The sequence below is a fragment of the Pocillopora damicornis genome, chromosome 2 (assembly GCF_964200805.1).
Source record: "Pocillopora damicornis chromosome 2, jaPocDami1.2, whole genome shotgun sequence".
NCBI lineage: Eukaryota > Metazoa > Cnidaria > Anthozoa > Scleractinia > Pocilloporidae > Pocillopora > Pocillopora damicornis.
The window spans coordinates 12899318-12918947 of NC_142671.1; the positions used below are offsets into that span (position 1 = coordinate 12899318).

The 19630-nt window shown below is 39.3% G+C and overlaps 2 protein-coding genes and 1 long non-coding RNA gene across 5 annotated transcripts in view; 2 read left to right on the forward strand and 1 right to left on the reverse strand.

Moving 5' to 3' along the window:
* Positions 1-5084, forward strand: part of LOC149049952 (uncharacterized) — a 21366-nt gene extending 16282 nt beyond the window's left edge. For 2 of the 3 annotated variants that reach the window (XM_089197586.1, XM_089197587.1), the window contains exons 3-7: positions 1-205; positions 1068-1283; positions 1878-2003; positions 2992-3181; positions 3671-4904. The exon at positions 1-205 is cut by the window's left edge and continues 20 nt beyond it. In XM_089197586.1, the coding sequence (XP_089053712.1) occupies positions 1-205; positions 1068-1283; positions 1878-2003; positions 2992-3181; positions 3671-4283 (1350 nt within the window). In that variant the 3' untranslated portion in view covers positions 4284-4904. Of the gene's footprint in view, positions 206-1067; positions 1284-1877; positions 2004-2991; positions 3182-3670 lie in introns of all 3 variants that reach the window. The other variant, XM_089197588.1, reaches the window with a different exon arrangement.
* On the reverse strand, positions 4612-16152 carry LOC113674750 (cGMP-inhibited 3',5'-cyclic phosphodiesterase 3A). Its single transcript, XM_027191246.2, has 8 exons — positions 15203-16152; positions 11042-11305; positions 9554-10327; positions 9140-9251; positions 7935-8227; positions 7016-7219; positions 6438-6596; positions 4612-6077 (listed from the first exon to the last, which is right to left on the reverse strand). The coding sequence occupies exons 1-8, from the start codon at positions 15980-15982 to the stop codon at positions 5541-5543; spliced, it is 3123 nt and encodes a 1040-aa protein (XP_027047047.2). The 5' UTR covers positions 15983-16152; the 3' UTR covers positions 4612-5540.
* Positions 16153-17985: 1833 nt separating this feature from the next.
* On the forward strand, positions 17986-18687 carry LOC149049953 (uncharacterized). The gene is made up of 2 exons (XR_016184012.1): positions 17986-18031; positions 18251-18687. It is a non-coding gene; the product is annotated as an uncharacterized LOC149049953 (long non-coding RNA).
* The last annotated feature ends 943 nt before the right edge of the window (positions 18688-19630 follow it).

A 19630-nucleotide genomic window follows, 5' to 3' on the forward strand; every position in this document is an offset into this window, starting at 1 on the left:
CAATGGAAAATGTACACTAAAAGTCACATTCCAGCCATATTGAACACATACTGGCCTCGAGGGGCTCAGTCAGTGGACTCTCTGCCATACCTAGCAGCGGCATCCGTTCTGCCGATGCGCACAAACAATTACGTGGTTACTCAGCTGATCGACTGGTCTGCTGTACCGGATGATCCTATGTTTCAGCTCACCTTTCCACAACCAGGTAAGCTACGAGAATTAAGTATTAGTGATTTTGTCAGCAATAAAACGATTTAGTTGAGCCATCGCCGCGTCAAGAGGTGTCAAGCCACGTTAATCGCGGCGAGTTTAACTTGTCCTTGAGCAAGACATGCAAGTGTATTTCAACGTAAAAAGGGTAAGTTTCTTAAGAGATTATGGTGTTTTGCATCGGTGCAGGGATATAACGAGATAATTTGGTTTTACTGACAGCGTTGATAGTGAATTAGCCACCGTTATGGGCTTTTAAGGCGGGATTCACTATAACGAGGGGCCAACGCTCGAAACGTCAGCTTTAGAATCTATACGATGCCTAATTCACATTATTAACTCGGTTGATAAAACGAAATTATCTTTTATTTCATCATAGATTGATACATGGACACTCGCTGATATTTTGTGCCCATTATGAAGACTTGGCTACTAATATTTGTCCCTGGGCGCCCTTGAGGGCACTTAATGAAATAAAAGTCATATGATAGATTCAGCCAAACTGATTGATTGATGTAATGATCAGCGGTATTTTCTACAATGTAGTAAACATGCGTCTAGAGGACTGGTGGTGTGTAGAGTCGGCCATGTTTTAATAACCTTCGTGATTTCGCTCATTAAACTACGTTCATCCAGCTCCATCATAGTCTCGAGTGATGATTATTATAATTGCCTTTCCTAGCCATCCTTAGCGATGAGAAAATTGTGTTACTCAGGGCACCTCAGGTGTGTTCCGGCAAATTTAAGGGGCACTAACTTTCTAAACGAACTACGTAAAGGGTTTGAACTCTTCCTTTGACATTTGACAGTTGATAGCACTTTTCATTTCTTATCCTTTCGTGTTTTTTCTTTATCAGGAATGGTGTCACCTGACGACCTACACAACATCCTGAATGCCATGCGTGATAATAAAAGTCGGGTTTCTCTTCGAAAAAAAGTGGAAAAAATTCGAACATCCATGAATCCGCATCCAGCCAACCAGAAAACTATGAATGTGCCACGTGAGAATGGCGAAGAGCTACCTGGGATGCAGCACAAATATCGAGAAACGGTTCTCTTCTTTCCCGCCGAAGGTATATCACTACTTTCTAATATTAACTTGGTTGTTAACATGCGTTCACACTTTCCAGCTAACATCGCAGAGAAGTGCTTAACAGAGTTAAACCTCAAGAAAAGAAATGATGCTCACAGGTGGACTGCACTTTAAGCAATTGCCTAGAAGAAGATGGTAAAAGATTCAGGTTTCGACGGGATTTACACCCGTGCCTTCCCGCTTCTACCAACTGAGCTTCAAAGCCACACGTGGGAAGCGAAGCAAATTTTAGAGGGTTTATCCTTCCCGTTAAGGGATCCTTTTATGAAATAAATTTATTTCATTAAAAAAAAACTGTGAGAAAAAAAAAAACAAACAAAAAACTGTGAGAGTTAAACCATTTTTTTTGTTGTAAGGGAACTCCACTCACTTCCATTCCGCTCTCTGTTCTGTTAGCTCGACTGACTCTTGCACTTTAAAATTACAGACAAACTGATTATATTCGTATCGCCAGAAAACATTGTGCCATCATTGAAACTACTTTCAGTTAGTTCGTAATCGTCTCAAGATAGCTTTTATTAAGAAATCCCTTGTGCAGTGACCATGGTAACTCACAGGTCAATGCTTTTGATAGGTCAGTGGTGCCACACGTTCTGTACGTATTGTTTCCGTTGGGCCCAGTTTACCGCGGTTGGATCTCCGCAAGCCTTCCAGTCATATGATTCTGAGAAACTGGCAAGTTATATTCGAAAACACAAAGGTACACTTTTGAAAAATCGCTTCAATATCTGAACACTGGCATTGTAGTTATGCAATCAATAATCCAATCGTGTGTTATCCACTTATAGTTGGCTGATCGAGCCTCCACGGCGGGGATATCCGGGTACAATAATGATAGTGATCATATGTAGTATGTGACATTCGGGAATACGTGCATGTTTTTCAATAAAAGCACACGCGTAGGGCCTGACGGGTCATATGATATTTAGGTAACAAAGCTACTAAATTTAGTTGCGTAAGAGTGCTTTACGTTTCCAATTTTTGCAAGGTGTCAGAAGAGTGTGACATATTGCCAGGACTGAAAGAAAAGAACATTTAGCTTAGTTTTTCTCAACAATATGGCCAAGATTGTAGAGTTGCAGGCTTAGTGGTGCCTTGAGAAATCTTTACGCATCATTCTACGGCATGAATGTACGCAGATGTATGGCCAAATTGGTTCGTAACGACTTTGCATAAATTGTGATTTGGTCCTTTTTAAAGCAAGATTGAGAGAATTTTGGAAATATTTCAGTTACCATCGTACATGTTTTAAATAAAGATAAAAATTATGACACGACCGTGAGCGATGACTAGCTGGGATCGGGAATTTCTTTTTGATATCACTGTATTACAAGAAACGGATCGGTTGTTTTTCGATTGACTGGTAAGTCACAAAAGCCAATCTTTGTTCACGTTAATATCGTAGGAAACCAATGAGAACATGTAAAAGTTCCAAGCGCGGGAAAAACGCGAGTGACCGAGACATGATATATTTTGGTTCAGAATCGGATTGGCTGAGGGCGTGGTATGAGATCTCAGCGATTGTAGCAAGGTGATACCAAAGTAATTTCGGGTTATTCTCAACAGCAGATTGAATATTTAGATAGATGATCGCAAAGTAATGTAAACCGTTACTAGTCACTTGAATCCTCCTTTTCCAGCTAATGAGATGACGTTAAATATCAGTTTTCACTCAATTTCTCATGTAGGAATAAGAGATGTTTTATTTACCGGTGGTGACCCTATGGTGATGACAACAAAACAGCTTGAAAGATACATCCACCCACTCCTCCAGGATCCAACACTCGACCACTTAAGGACTATCAGGATTGGTACCAAGTCTCTTGCTTATTGGCCTTACCGTTATGTCACAAATGATGACGCTGACGATTTACTTCGGTAAATTAAATGCTTTTCAGTTTGGGTTTTGATGATGATCACTTACATGGCGGCTTTTGGTCCTTAGAGTTTCTCGCAGGTCCTAAAGTCAGTAGGATTAATGACTAGTTATGAGAGCTTGCAAAAATAAGAGAATCAAAACAACGGTTCTGAAATTAACGTCGGTAGCTCCCAGACCGTGCGCAATCTTTTGTTCTTAAGCTCACACTCTGTGACTGAGTAAATTAATGGGATGCCTCTTTTTCTAAGCTAGTTCAGTGCGATTTTCTTGGAATGCTATTGTGTCCGGTCATGTCCAAAACAGGCAATCAAAACTGAGAAGATATATATATAGTAGGGAAATCTGGGTTTATTTAACATATCTTTCAATTAAGTAACTGTGGCTAGCACTGAGTACCAGCGGTAAAGGCATTCGCTCCTCTTCCCTATCTCGCACATCAATCGCCTTTCTCTCATGACTTATTTTTAATAACTCTCTTCACTTTTCAGGCTGTTTGAAACAGTCACTATGTCCGGTCGACATCTTGCCATCATGGCTCATGTGTCCCACTCCCGTGAACTCCAATCACCTGTCGTCAGGGAAGCCATCCGACGGATACGCATGACCGGAGCAGTCATTCGCTCTCAGGCTCCATTGATCCATCATGTCAATGCAGACCCGTGGGTCTGGGTTGAAATGTGGCAGACCCAGCTCTCTCTCGGCATGATTCCTTATTACATGTTCGTAGAGCGGGACACTGGTGCTAAACATTATTTTGAAGTTCCACTGGTCGAGGCCTCACGAATCTATCACGAATCTATTCGGCGAGTTTCCGGAGTTGCGAGAACGGTGCGCGGTCCGTCCATGTCCGCTGCTCCAGGAAAAGTACATTTGTTAGGAACTGCAGAAGTTGCCAATGAAAAGGTATTCGTCTTGCAATTCCTTCAGGCACGAAATCCTCAATGGACTGGACGACCGTTTTTTGCAAAATACGACAAGAGAGCAGCATGGTTGGACCAGTTAAAACCGGCGTTTGGAGAAGAGCAGTTTTTTTACGAGAATGAGCTCAAAGGGTTAGAGGACGCTGAAAATTCCTCAGGAGTTCTCTTTCAGTATCAATAAATTGTCCAGTTCCGAAAGAGAAAAGAAAAGAGTTTATAACAGCAACCAATTCGCAAATTCAATTTCTTTTCTTCTCGATTGGTTCCTTTCACGCTCATCAACAATCCCTGTGATAAACGACCGCTTAGTTCAGGGCGATACAGTCCCGCTTTACAGTCAATAGCATTCAACTAACTAATCAGCTTGATTTAGTTTAATTAGTCAGTAGCAGCGTAATGTGAGTTCCTTGATACCAGAATCATCTGAGAAAGTTTCCAGCCTCGAAATGTCTTTGGTAGAAATTTAGATAAGGAGAGTCATTATAATAGCACACTTACTGCGTGACAGATTTCTTCCAACTATATTTAACATTGAGTCCTTAAATACTACAGCTGTTGTTCTCTCATTAGTAAGTCGATCTATTCTCAACTCTGATACTTTAATATTTTGGCCTTGAAAGGCTCGGTGGCAATCCACGTTATTTACACATTATAATTGCATAATTTGATTCTCGTTTTGTACATACAAGTGTATTCCCTGTACATATAATACACAGGCAGACGATAGCGTGACCAATTATCGTGCTAGTCACGCCAGGTCTGAGTAATGTTATCTCAGCTGTAAATGAAAATTTTCAGATGACGTCTTTTCGTCCACTTCTACGTTCCGGTTTTTCATCTAATCATTGCAAATTCTCTCCGCTAAAAGTTTGATTCCAATGTGGGTAATAAACTTTCTAAAATAACTCATTCAAAGCCTTCGTTAAAACCAGGATTCCGTAACACTTTCATTAGTGAATTAAAACAATAAAATTATTTTATCATATATATATTTTTTAAAGTTAAACTTGCTTTATCAAGCTCACTTGTAAAAAATTGACACTTTAACTCGCTCTCATATAGCTCTGCTGATTTTACGTTTTCTAAAACGTACTTGAACAGAATCTTGAACGACTGGGTTACTTTAGAAAGACTACCGCAGGCCATCATCGATAGTACGAACGTGCACCCCTCCCTACCCTTGAGAAACGACAAACGAGCGATGATCTAATTCACATAACAATCTTTAGTTACAAGTCACCAATCACAAACACGACAACCACTCAACAAAAGGCCACAACTTCTACCACATTAACATCACGGTTAACCGAAAAGACAGAAAACCTTCAGGTTTGTTTGCGCCTGCCAGTACATTTTAAAAGACAATGCTAATTTTTTCCTAAGTTCACAGTATGGTCGCAGCTTATAATTTACAGGGTTAAGTACAAAGTCAGCTCACTTAAGAGTTACTTTCCTTGCGTGAATCAGCAGCGCTTCCAGACTCAGAACCATTCTCCTCTTCCTCAATTATTTCATCTTTCAAGGATGTCTCTATCATCATCAACTCCTCGTCAGATCCTTCTACTTCTTGTCGTTCGCTTTCATCTGTTTCGATCTTATTCAATTTTCGTTTTTCTCTTTCTTCTTGCTTAATAACCTCTAACCACATTTTGTAATTATTTTCAATGTTCTTCGTGAGATCGCTTGTTATCTTCCGTCGCTTTCGACGTCGGGACTTCTTTGGCTTCCTTCGCTGTTGTTCTTCTTCGGTACTCCTCGGTGATTCTTCGCTGGAGTCTTCATCGTCGCTCTCCAAGTCCGAACTACTGGCTTCGACATCGACCCACTCCCCCGGTAGAAGTCCGGCGTTTGCGTACGCATTGTATAAAGGAGCAACCAGATGATTGATGAATGATTCTTGAAGCTGCGCCACGTGAGGATGATCACGGTCCATATAAGGAGATATAGGCATGCCTCGCCCAAGCTCGTCATCTCCCTGAAATAAACGAGAGAAGTGAATTGAAATTAAGAGCAAGACGTATCACAATCTTGAAACACAGGAATGCATACCACTGTCCTACTGTTGAAACCATCGTGCGTCGGAAATGACAAAAAATTCTACAATAAAAGTATCAGCGGAAGAAACAAAATGGACTGGCTAGGGTGCCAGAACCTAGTTCTCTAATCTTTAAATTTTAAAATACGGCTTCGGGCCTTTAAGTTACCAGGACTTTTGAGAGACGGGCCCCAGCGCACTTACCGTAAGGCCACGTAACATAACTAAAACATATCATTTAATATTAGACTATGTAATCTAGGCATAAATTTTCTTTCTCCCTTTTTCTTTTCCCATTACCTGCTCGTAGAACTCTTCAACAATCCTCTCGGTCCAGCGAGTGTGTAAGTCCCTACGCTTACTCGGTCCTGAAATGTCCGCCATTTTGATGCATATCTGGAGGGTCAGAAGTCGATCAGCTTCTTGCGACCAATCTATTCCACCACCCTCTTCAGAAATCTGTCAAAAAAAAAAAAGAACGAAAATTAATTAAAATCGACTTGCTTTCATTCTAAACCAAGTTAAGTTTGACTAAACCTCGAATTGCTTGAATTTAAAACCAATTTAAGATTGCCTAAAACTTGACTTGCTAGCATTCTAAACAAGTAAAGATTGCCTAAAACTTGACTTGCTAGCATTCTAAACAAGTAAAGATTGTCCAAACCTGGACTTGCTTGCATTTAATACCAAGTTAAGATTGCTTTAACTCTTGAGCGTCAACTGGCCGACTTATCAAAGGATACCTAAAGCAAAGTCTTCTCAGTGGATCAGTTTTATGAAATAAAAATTGCCCCTTTATGTAATGAATATAATTTCTTTTACTATTCTTTGATGCAAGTAACGGAAATAACTCGCAACAACAGTCTACTTTTCTTTACCTTGGCATTAAACTCGGAGAGCAAATCAAAGTGTCTCTTGAGATCTGTGGCCAGAATAGCTTCAATCGCAAGAAACCTGAAGCGTTTGAATTCCACAGGTTCCAACCCGCACAAGAAGTTAAACTTTGGATCTGACATAAGAAGTGAGAATGCAGCAGCGGCGTGATGATTCTCCAACACTGATCTGTCGTTATACAATAAAGCCTGAAAAAAAATAGGAAACGTGTTTAGGGCACAAGAATCTGTAACCTGTAAAACAAACAAAAATAAAACACCTCTGAAGGAACGCAAAAGATCAGTTATTAACGAAAGTCGTATGGTGTTATTTCATAAAACCCTTTGACCCCATAGAATGACTAATATAATTTCTCCTTTCACCGAATAAATGAGATCTTGATTGTGAAACAAATTATCTCTATCGGCACTTTACGAAATGTATGGCGCAAAGTATAGAGAATATGCATACTGACGTCAGTGCGTAAAAGGGTTAACTACGTACTAAGACTGGTCTGCAAAACTCGCGCTACCCTTTCAGCCAATCAAATGCAAAACTACAACCGATCATGACTTGGTAGCTGCGTTCTTCTGCGCTTATGGCCATTAAATGAACATTATTTCACTCTGAGTTCTCATTGGTTCCTTACAATATTTACCTTTGTTCTGATTGGCCCTTGTCATAACTTTACTTTTGGTTTTGGTTTTTGCGACACAACATCAAAAAGCGCTCACGTTTGAAAACATTTGTTAAGGAGAGGAAAGGACAACATTAAATACTCTTCCTCTAATACAATGTGTGGCCTCTTTCGCAACAGATCTTCAGGGATGTCACGCAGGGCTAATCTCAAAGAGCAGCTACACAGGACAACACAGTAAATAACCATCAAGTAACGCGAAATCGTTTAAAACTGGATAAACTTACTTGCTGCGATAGAGTTGACACAAGAAAAGCGTTTGTCCTTCCCGGGTGATCATAATCGTGCATGGTGGCTGCAGTGTACAATGCCAGTAGTTCCAGTTGAGGAATAGAGTCCATTAAGATTCCATAATCACCAGTACTACTCTTCTGCCGTCCTTCCCCGTTTAGTCCGCTGTCCGAATCCGACTCGCTATCATCGCCAAGTTTTAAGCTTGATGGACCAAAGCCAGGAATCTTCTTTGTTGTCATAAAGAACACGCCATGAAGAACATCCGAAGCATGCATACAGTTGTGGTCTAAATACAGCATAGAAATTAACCATTAAAATGTAATCCTATGTGTGACAAGCATATAATTTCTCCTTAAAGTAACACGGCTGCCTCATACATTTAGGTAATGAGAATACAACTAAAGTGCCTCTTGATTGTTCACCACATTCTCCTGGACAGTACCATGGGTTGTGATTAGAGAACAGTATAGAGAGGAAGCGTTTTGACAGTCAAAGTCAAATTTCTGAGAAAAACGCATTCACACCAGCAAAGTGTTCTTAGCGGGTGTAATTGTCAGACAATAATGTTTTGTTGTATCTAGATTTTAGCCCGGAATCCTTGTAAGAGAAACTTGGTTGAACTCTCATTTCCCTTAACTTTTCTGAAATTTCCTTCGACAATCGTAGATGTCAAGTAATCGACACAAACAAATCTGGACCTTAACAAGTTTTTTTCCTTGCGAAATTTTTCACCAAAACTAGAACGTCAGTTTCTGATCACGAAAACATGTCAATGATCGATCTCAGTTGAAATCCTATGACTATTTTCTATTTTCACCCACATGGAAAACTGTTTAAAAAGGAAATTTTTCAAGGGAAAAAGACGCGTATGTGGCATAACCAGTACTTTTTAACATGTACAATTATTACAACATTGTCGAACCTTTTCTCATGTCAGAACTGAGCACATTGAAAGCATCAACGACTAAAGAGCTGATTCGTCGCCCCCTTAAGACTCTGCGTTTACCAAAATCTCGACTCAAGTATATCACCAAATAATCAGGTCTGAACGTGAGTAAAAGTGGAAGAGGAATTATTTTTATAAAAAACTCTGCGCGATATTTTACGCCTTCTAACCGATCTAGATCACAAAACTTCCTCATGGCAAAGTAGACTGCACAAAAAATCAACCCAGTCACACAGAACAAATCTTACTTACAAGGAATATCGTGGTACCCACTTTCCAATGCAAAGAAAAAACTGAGGAATTTGTCCTCTGGAATTTTAAATGCCTCAAAAAGTCCAACTTTCTGAAACACTTTGTATGTAACCTGCAGCAAAAAGACATATATAAACTGAAATTTCTTAACTGAAAAAAAGCGTATTATTGTGTGGAAAAAAGAAGCAGCTTTACGGTTTGTTTTCTTCAAGGTGGCTATTTCCTGTGTAGGAAACTTACCCTTGATGGCCTTTAACACAATTTATGCGGGTTAATAATTCTTCTGCGGGTTAATAATTCTTTCAACCACGCAATCCCCCCCCCCCCCCAACCCATCACATTCCCTTGCGACCGAAAAGTGAACAAGTCGGTAAATATCATAAACTGTACATTTCCAACAAGTTTCATCCTTACCTGAGTCAATATATTTCCATGTTCGCAAGCATCAAATATCGGAAAATTCCAGTCCGAGATTTGATCTAGTAGTTTATCAAGTTCTTTTGATTTGGGTAAAACCGGATTCTCCTCAACACTGTCCGCTTTCTTGACAGACTCATTACTTGATTGATTATTGTCTTTTTCTTGTTTTGTTGACGAGGGATTTGCGTGACAGTCACAGTCACATGGTTTAGATTTCCCCACAGTATCAACGACGTCTACCGTCTCTTTCTCCTGCTCTGCCTGATCGAGAGCATCTTTGACAAGTTGCGTTTCTTCTTTACTAAGTCTTCTGAACACATTCGAAGAAGTAAACATCCTATCGGGCGACTTCCGTAGAAGACTCGGAGACGAAGAAGTCGGCGTTGCCGCAACCCGATCAGGCGAACGTCTTTGGAGAAGAGGAGAGCCAGATGGGGCCATGTCCGGGGAAAGCTTTCGCGACAGACCCGGTGAAGCCTGAGTGGGAAAGCTGTGGCTGAAGCAAGCGGGTCTATGCTTGGTGTAAGTCTCTTGAGGACCGTTTTTCGTGCTGGTAATATTAGCGCCTTCTGCTAGTGAAGACTTTTGAGGGCTCTTATTTGCGTGACTAACAGCATTGTGCTCAGTGAATGTCACAACAGGTGTTGTGCGACCCACTGTGACGTCAGGATCTAGAGTAGGCATGCCAGTGGCGGAGGTCGTGGTCGTCCACGTGCTTGACATGCGCCTCCCTTGGGAATTTAACGTGCGCCTTATTCGCTGGAGTTGCTGAAAAAAAGATTTCGTCAGTTTCGATGTAAATGGTTTCCTTGTTTTCTATGTAAACAATTTAAAACGCGTTATGTAGTCTGCGATTGCGCACTGGCTATCAGAATCACTTTCGCAAATGAACATAACTTAAAGCAACAGAAAATGGGAGAGAAGCGTTTTGTGGTTTTACTAGTTAGAGAAATTAACATAACAATCCGATCAGTGCTACTTATGTGGTCACACGCCTTCAAAACTTTTGGCAGAAATCATGTGTAATTTTGAATTTGTAATACAAATCACAGGAGCCATCCTGCCATCTTTTTTCCTGGGTGGGAAGCTGTAGCTTATTGAAACTAACCCTTCAACATTTCGACAAGTTTCTCTGACAGTTTGCTAGAGCCTACTCCTACCCTTGTAGGTGGAATGGGGCACTGAAAGAGTGAAGTGTCTTTCTCATGAACACAAAACAAAACGTGATTAATTCTAGCCAGGGTTTAACAACCCAACTACAGAAGGTCCCTTGAACCTCAAAACACCCTTTCTTATCTCTTTCACACCCATAAAAGACTAAAATGTGAACATATTAACTGGGGAATACTGTCTGATTTACCACCAAATTCTCACAGCCTAAGTTATAAGAAATGTATGGCAGACAGTGTGTGGAGAACTGAAATTTATATATTGGGAGCAAATGGATTACACTGCACCTAGATCAACTGACAATGCACTCACCCCAACCATTGGCAAAGGCATGTCATCCTTAAGATCTGGTTGATCTCTCACTTTGTCCTCCTGACTCTCATCACGGAATTTTTCTATAAGGGGTGACATGGCGGAAACAAATGGCCGCTGTACTGCATGGAAAGCAGTGGGTGGTGCGATCATTGTGCTGATTATTTTAAGGGTGCTTGCCACATTAGGAGGCACATTAGAATCTGCTAGTAGGTCAGAGATCATGCCATGAGCTTCTCCCAGTGTTGTGCAGTCTATAGAACCCTGCAACCAAAAATGGCAAAAAGTTACAACAGCCACCATCAGTTATTAAGTGCATACTGTGTATTATAGTACTGAATAAATTCAAGTCCTCCAAAAAAACAAACAAACAAACGACAAAAACCAAAAGAAAGTTAAGAATTCTCCTGAACAAGCTCTCACTCTCTAGGCATGAAACTGATCTAATGTATCTTGTGCCCATGATTACAACTGCAAAACCTAAGAAGTGCCTGTTAAGCCATATGGAACGTTCAGTGGAAAAATTCAGCCATTGGCACTTCTTCATCCAATGCATTTTGCCCACAGCCAGCCCTAAAGGACAACCCTGCTTATCAAACACATCTTTTGCTTTCTCTTATCAAAAGTATAAGCAGATGTCCCCTACTTCATAAAAATAAATAGAATGGGGCAACACTTTCACTTTCAAAAGATTTGTCTGAGGTGACTTTCAAATTTATTTGCTCCAAGGTGAAAATGTTCGTAGTATTTCATTCCCACCAAGAAAAAAACAACAATGTCTCCATGCTATCTTCCCCATTCAGATGCCATAAACATCTTTTACTTTCATTCTATAAATATATCTCATTAGATATTTAAAGAATCCAAAATTTGCAATAATTATCAATGAAATGAAAGGAATGGCCTGGAGATTAAAAGACCCCCTGTGTCCATTAAATGTTCATAAAAGGCCATTTGTAATGAAGACAAAAAAATAAAATGCAACTGCTCTGACCTTAAGTCCAAAAAAATAACATTTAGGACAAATAAATCTGTTTGCTTTGACTATGCATTGTGCAGGTCACAGAATCACAATAACATATACATGTGTACTTAGACAAGGAATTCTTTTCAAGTTTAAGTGTTTAAATAACAAAGGTCAGCTTTCAGCAGTAAAAACAAATTAATAATTTTTCCGGCTCTGATCAACTTACAGCTAAATAGAAAATGACAACTCAATTCATGGGCATGAAAAGCCTCCAAACCCAGAAAATACACACAATCTGCTCAAAATTTTTGCCAAATTCTCAACAAAAGCAATCGGCAAAGAGGTTTTCCCCTCCATGATGTTATTGCATTTTGTCACTTTATCAATTATAAGTTTTACTGAAACAAATTCAATGTCCATCAGAGTTTTTCTACTGCTTTGCTTAGTGATACTGTCATAGAGAAATAAATTGTTGCTAGACTTTCTTGTCAAATCTTTTTCAAATACAGGTGACTCTTGGTTAAAATAAGAAGCTGTGATCATTAAAAATAAGGAATAGCTCACACTACAGAAATGATTCAACGGAACAAACGACATTGAACTGCTGCGTAAAATACACAGCAAGACATCTTCACAAACCATGATTACCTTAGGTAAATTTTAACACGCTGCTATCATATAAAACTGAATAAATAAAAATGTAGATTTTATTTAATAGTTAACTTATGCATATTTCATAACATGTGGATCATATTTTACACCTTGCTATAGCTGATTGAGTTCTTAAAACCTTTCAGAAAAATGTCACAGTTACAGTTTAAACCTTGGCAGACAATACAGCTTAGAAGTTAATTCTTTTTATAAAGTATGTAAAACAATGATTCAGAGCACTGGACTACTGAGAACACTTGAATGAAAAACAATCAAACTTAAAAAGTGAAAGCTACACTTAAACAAAAATTTGTTAGATTTTCAGATACTACAAAGGGCTGAGTGCATGATTCCAATTTTTTTGTCAACAACCATTTTGACAAATATGTTTATGTACCCAAATGCATTTATATCTTATAACAGAAGGTAAAATATTCTCTCCGTAAAAATTACCCACAATTTCTAAGATAGTTAAGTTTGTTAACCAATCACTTCAGCAAAAAATGGGAAAAAATATCCCAAGATTCGTTTCAAATCACAAGAGAACATCAAAAAAATATAATCATAAAAGCAGCTTTTTCTTCTTTGATAGCATCCATGGAGATGAATTCGTTCGAAAAATCACAACATTCGCAAGCTGTTTTCCATTTAAATGTGCATTCCCTTATAGTAAGTAGAGTGGAAAATGTTATGTATGTAAACAATCTTTGATAATTTGTTTGGCATGTGCTTGTCTTCCTGACCTGATGACACTCACAAGGTATCAATAAAGTCAAAACGTATGTTCTTTAGCAGGAAGAAAACAAAGATCACATATATAAAAATTCCCCATGACATTCACGAGTCTTGGTGCGCCAACAGATATATGGAATTTTTACACTACCTGGGTTTCAAAGAAAACAATCAAAACTCTTCCTGAGCTTTAAGTAACTTGATAGTGGAAAGAATTTCTATATATCTTTTTCAACAACACTCAGCCTGTAGCCACTTAAGATGACAACACCAGCTAAAATCACACGGCTTTGAACTAATTTAATCGTCCTTGTAAAATGCCTTTCCTCATCTTTGGATGCGTAAATGTGATTGACAAATCAAATCTGATCTGATCTCTTTTCGGTATTTATTTATTTGCTCAGTTAGTAAGCATACTCTTGAAGAAAATTGCTATTTGGTTTCGGGGCGAATTCATAAATTAACCGCTATCCTTGACCACCAAATACCGAACAGTCTCGGATGTTTATCCCTTAATAAACAATGTGGGCGAAAACAATATTCCATACTGAACACGCGTAAGAAGAGACGATCTCGAAAGCAAAACAGCAAAAATTACTTCGACAATGAATTCGATTAGCAGTTCCCGCGCTAGCAAAACAGACAGAAACCTTCTCCCTATTGTCGCACCATCTGCAAACAAGAAGAGGGAAATTGGAATTGTTATCATCACCGCAAAACACTAAGCCGTGTTCTCGACTCCCGAGCATATTGATTTTTTTTTATCAAAATTAGCTCGGTACTACAATTTCGAGCACAAAGTTATTAGCCTTAATTTGCCAAACCGAAGGGCGATTTTGACTTGTGGGAAGCGAGCAGTTGTTGTTTATCTCATTTGCAAGATCTACAATTACATCTCGAGTCGCACAATGAGATTTGGCCCAAGTGTACCGTGTTTCATTGAGTCAGGCCATGAAGCAATCACCGAAACCCCGATGAAGGTCGTCTAAAAATCAATAACGAAAATAATAGTGTGGATTTGTCCATATGGCTTCGCCTCAAAGAAATATCACTTATAGAACAAATCCTTACCATTTTGCATTTTGCCGAGCCATGCCAGATTAGGAATAATTTCCATAACAAATGTTGAAGAACTAACAAAGAAATGATAATATATTGCACACCGAGAAATTGGCGAGGATTGCAGGTGATTCCAGATAACTGGCGTTGCTAAGATTAGAGATCCTTTGAGCTCCATAAATCTTGCCGCACTACTTGCGAGTATTTTAAACCTTCTAAGCCTCGACTTCGAACATCATCCATCCAAAGTCAAGTAATAAAACGTAAACATGTGCTACACGCAGAAATTGCGACATGATATTTCGCAAGATTTTTTCTATAATCGCACTCATGAAAGTTTAATGCATGTTCGTGTGTACACCGCGTACATTGGGTTTTCTCCCTGCCGCTTGTCGAACACTCCATCGCATGGAAAAGAACAACATTGAAATAAATCAAAGAGGCCGCTTGCACTCGAACTGGCTTTCTCGAATAGAGCAACACCAACGCGACTATCAAAATATAAACAGAAGGCAAATGGTAAACAGCATTACAATAAATGAAGGGAAATGTAAAACGAACGCCTTGCTACTCGATCATGTACTGTTAAATATTAGACGAATCTTGATGCAAAATGCATCTCTGTCTGAAAAACCGTGGCTTGACAGGTCAAAGATCTTGGGCAGTTATAAACTGCTCTTCCAACCCATTAATATAAAGATCGTAATCTATAGCTAAGGAAATGAATGAGGCTTTCACATAGATTTACCTACCTTGGTTTGGATTCCAAGCGCTGGAAGAGAAGTTCTTCTTCTACTGTTCAAACTGCTAGTCGAGGAAACGCTTGAAGTTCGTCTCCGTATTAGAGGCGCTTTGCTTTGAATGGTCTCGCCCGGGGATGGAGAAAACCATGCTTGAATGTTTCTTGATAATATCAGCCCACTAAACGCTGAAAAATAGGCTAGAAATGGCCGCAAAAAAGACGGAATATCACGAAGTGTAATCCAACATGACAATCGAGCGGTTGTAAGTAACAACAGCGCTATACTTGTGGGTAGAATTTTAAGTTTAGAAAATACAAGTGTTACGAGTCCAGCCATCACGAGAGTAAAGAGAAAAGTAGTTCGCAGGAAATCCGATCCACCAAGGATAACTTGTGTACAAAGCTCTCCTAACAGACAAACGGGGAACACAGCGTACGAGATCTGGCTCTTGCAGTATTTATGAATGAGAAGTTCGGCCCAATAAAACACACAAATCAAGCAAACAAGCGGTAAAAATATTGTAAAGATACGCTGAACCACCGAGCAAAATCCATGAAGAACTCCTTCTGGCACTGAGGCGAAGACAAGCCATAGTAGGCAGAGCAAAATAAATCCACTACCCGATTCTACAGGCCCAATTCGCACCTTACCATTCAACAACGTCCAAGATGTAAAGTGCGGTCTGTCAAGCGAAGCGACCGTAGTCGTAATATATCCATTGTAGGATTCTTTTTCTTTGTCCTTAAGCTGGGGTTCTTTTAGAAGATTAAGCTCGCCTGGAGGAGCCATTTTTATTTATCCCATTCGGAAAATTGCAAGAATAAAAGAGGACAAATTCATAGCCTAGAAATCCGCTCGACTATTCCATGCTCGCTCCCTTGCTTACTTTTGTTTCGCCAGCGAAACGTCTCTTTCGGTTCGTGTAGCAGCGCCAGGTATCCTGGGAAAGGAACTGGACCAATCAGGTAACAGAATTTTATCAATTATTGTTGATCATTTGAGTCGTTGACGTCATTGCTGTCACGCGAAATCCCTTTGACAATTTTTTTCAGCAATGAAGTTAAAGTAAAAAGGTTGATTCGTACGCAATTGATCTTTCCTTTTGCCTAAATTAAGCACTGTGTTACGCAAATAACTCAACAAAATAGCGCCTAATAACTCAAGGGGGCGAAAATGGCCCGAAATTACTATGATAATTTTGTTCCCTAAAATGCAAAACAGGGCAGTGGTGAATGTTAATTTGTGCGTCCACTGCGACATAATTTTGACAAAAAAGGAAAATCATTGGCTTCGTCGACGTGCAATTATAGATTTCAATTCGCCAATCAATGGAAATGTAGCGAACAGGCCATTCAAATCTAAAACATATGGATTATGTTTGTAAAAAATCTGAAAAAGAGATAAACAGAACGATGACAATCGCATAACGAAATCCATTTTGGGTCGTCACAAAAGTTCCCTTTATCCGCGCGCGATCCGGCAAAACAAAATAGAAAGACGCGGCGTAATTTAAAGTTTCTTCATTGATGCATCAATGCACCATGTACCAAAGTAATTTTCAAATTCGCGGAAACAATCGGACAATTTAGTAAGGTTTCCGACAAAACAACTCAAGATTTCAAAACACTGAAAACTACAATGTTTTCATTTGTCCGACGTAAGACTAAAATATTTAATTTTATTGTCGGCCTTTTTAAATCCATTAAAATTCGCCCTCTTTTGTCTACAGAAACAAAAGAAATAATTCGCCGTTTAAAGAAAAATGTGGATTTGCCTTAATATGATCTATATATTTATACATTCAATTAAACACTGGAGATAAAAATGTCCCAACTGGAGCCGTTGTCAGACAAAACTTTTGATTTCTTCACCAGTTAGTGTTTATGACAAGTAAACATTTGAAGACCCCGACTTTGGTAAACAAGGTTGATTAATTTCCCAAAGCCATAAAGATCGTAACAACATAGGAGGCCTCAGGAGGAGACCCACTCAAAACGTGTTATTACTTTTATGGTCGCGAGGGGAAATTTTTTGGAAAAAAAAATTGCAAAAGTAAATGATCTTTTGTCACCCATCCAGATGGGAATATTCTTGGGTTTTCCATTACAAAATATTTTTGCCTAGCACAATCGACTTAAAATCAATCATGAGAAACTTATTTTGATAAAGCAAAAGATATGATGAAATGATAAAAATCTGCGGCATTTTCAATTGCATTTTTCGAGCGGAGGATCTTTTTTTCCGTTTAGATTTTTTCCTAGGCTTGTTAGACACATTTTTATTCCTTATTGCTAACAAAAGAATAAAATTAGTATTCCTGTTTTGTTAAGTGTGTTACAGTTTGCGACAGCATGGGAGTACTAAGTTAGAGTTTCTTTTCTTTGCAAAGCCGATAAAATGATGAGTCTTAACATACTGCTATCCCAAGCTTTCAATCTGGGGAACCTTGCTGCGCGTAGTGTAAACTGCGAGAGTTTGTTTGTGAATAGAAAAAGGGATCACCTAAGTTACCAGCAGAACGCATCATTTTGATAGTGGTAAACGGCAAAAATACAATCTCGGTGTGCCCGCAGATTAAAGCCGGTATTAACGGACTAAAAGAAAGACCAAGTTAATTCACATATCACATCCATGGTCTTTGTCAGACGCATCTAAGCACCAAATCGAACATCTCATAGTCCCATATATCCATATGTATCTGTCGCGCTCCGATTGGTCGTTACCCATAATCTAACAGAGGTCAGACGCCTAAATGACGTCAATGAAATTTGTTTACTTTGCTTTTCGAAAATGGCAAACGGTTTTAAAATATTTGCGAGATATTTTTGGATAAACTCGGTAAGCGAAGGCTACAAAAACTATGAATAAGTATTGTAGATTCTGTTCACAAGCATTAGACGGACGCCAAGTTCCTTGCAATACCTAAACAGGAACATTTAACGCGACCGGTCAAGCGTTAAGAGGCAATTTGTAATTTTTTCCATGTCACCTTCCTGTTCATTATATTATATAATTCAGATGTATACCTAATTTTTTCGTGTCTCTGTTCAATTGTAGATCATGCCAGAAGCCAAAATGCGGTAGGAACATAAGTGACCCTGAAAAACTCGCCTGGGGGTCCGGTTTGATTCTTTTTGTCCTGCCACATTTTGACGTCATCTGTGACCTTAAGCTGAAAAATGGTGAAGTGGAACCTGTTTGTTAACAAACAAACCCATCGAATGCACTTTGCATTTATCAAGAATCATTGATCGTCACGTTGCAAGATGAGCAAAAAGGAAACTGTTGTTATCTCCTCGAACCTTCTTTACTGAGTCTAAAATCGAAAATGAACCGTGAGACGGATTCACAGATGAAGCCCCAATTGAACGGAGCCAGCGAAACGAAATCAAGAAGTGTATCCCCAAATCAATATTATCACGCGATCAATCAATAGCAAATAATCTTATTGTTTCAGTACAAATAAACGAGTCGTTTGAAACTTTTCGACAAGACATACTCATGCTCTTTCTTTGTTTTGTTTACAATTGCGCACTTTTAGGCTACTCGTTCTACTTGCTCTCTAACACGGGTTAGATAATGAGTGGCGTTGTCAAATAAAACGCCATTGCAACACGAAGTGGATATCCAAGTACTATACTAGAAGTGCTTATAGCTACATACTGAGCGACAGTCCGTTCAGGGCACAACTAGGAGGGTGGGTCCTGAGATGCCCGTGGCCCCCTCTACCCCTTTTCAAGCCTCTTTTTTGAGCAAACAACCTATGATATTCAGGCGGCGAAAACTAGTGAGTACCCTCTGTTGACACAGTGTGACCCCCTTTGAAAAATCCTGGATACACATCTGTGCTATGTTAAGATATTTATTCACTCTAACTCAATTTGCACAATATTTTTTGTCGGGAAGTTTGAGCTCAAAGCTCTTAAGGCGCCAGGTGAGTGCACGATCGATAGAAAGTGCGGGCTTTTTGTAAAAGAGCTCTTTCCCAGACAGAAGTGAGTGCACAGTGTTGGTATGATGGCACGTGACTCACAAAGGAATTTTAAAGGCTTATAGACACCTAGACAAGTTTAACTCACAAGGAATCGAAACACTGAAAGTTGATACATAACTCAATGCATCTATGTTGTTAAAATGCAAATTGTTGCATTTTGGTCAGCTTATGGACGCTACCCAATTGCGGGGAGCCACTCGATTAAAGTGAAACCGAGTGGCTCTAGGAACGAGAATGTTGTTGATATCAAATTTTGGCGTCTATGAATAAAGCTAACACAAAATTCTCTTAATTCAAATACCACATGAAGGTAGACGCACACAATGCTCCTAGTTGGTTAGGAAGCTGATAACAATAGTAGCTGTTCTTTTTTTTTTTGTCATCCGAAGCTTACAAGTTATCTCGTCTGATCGCCGTATTACATTTGCCCAAACCCTGCCCAC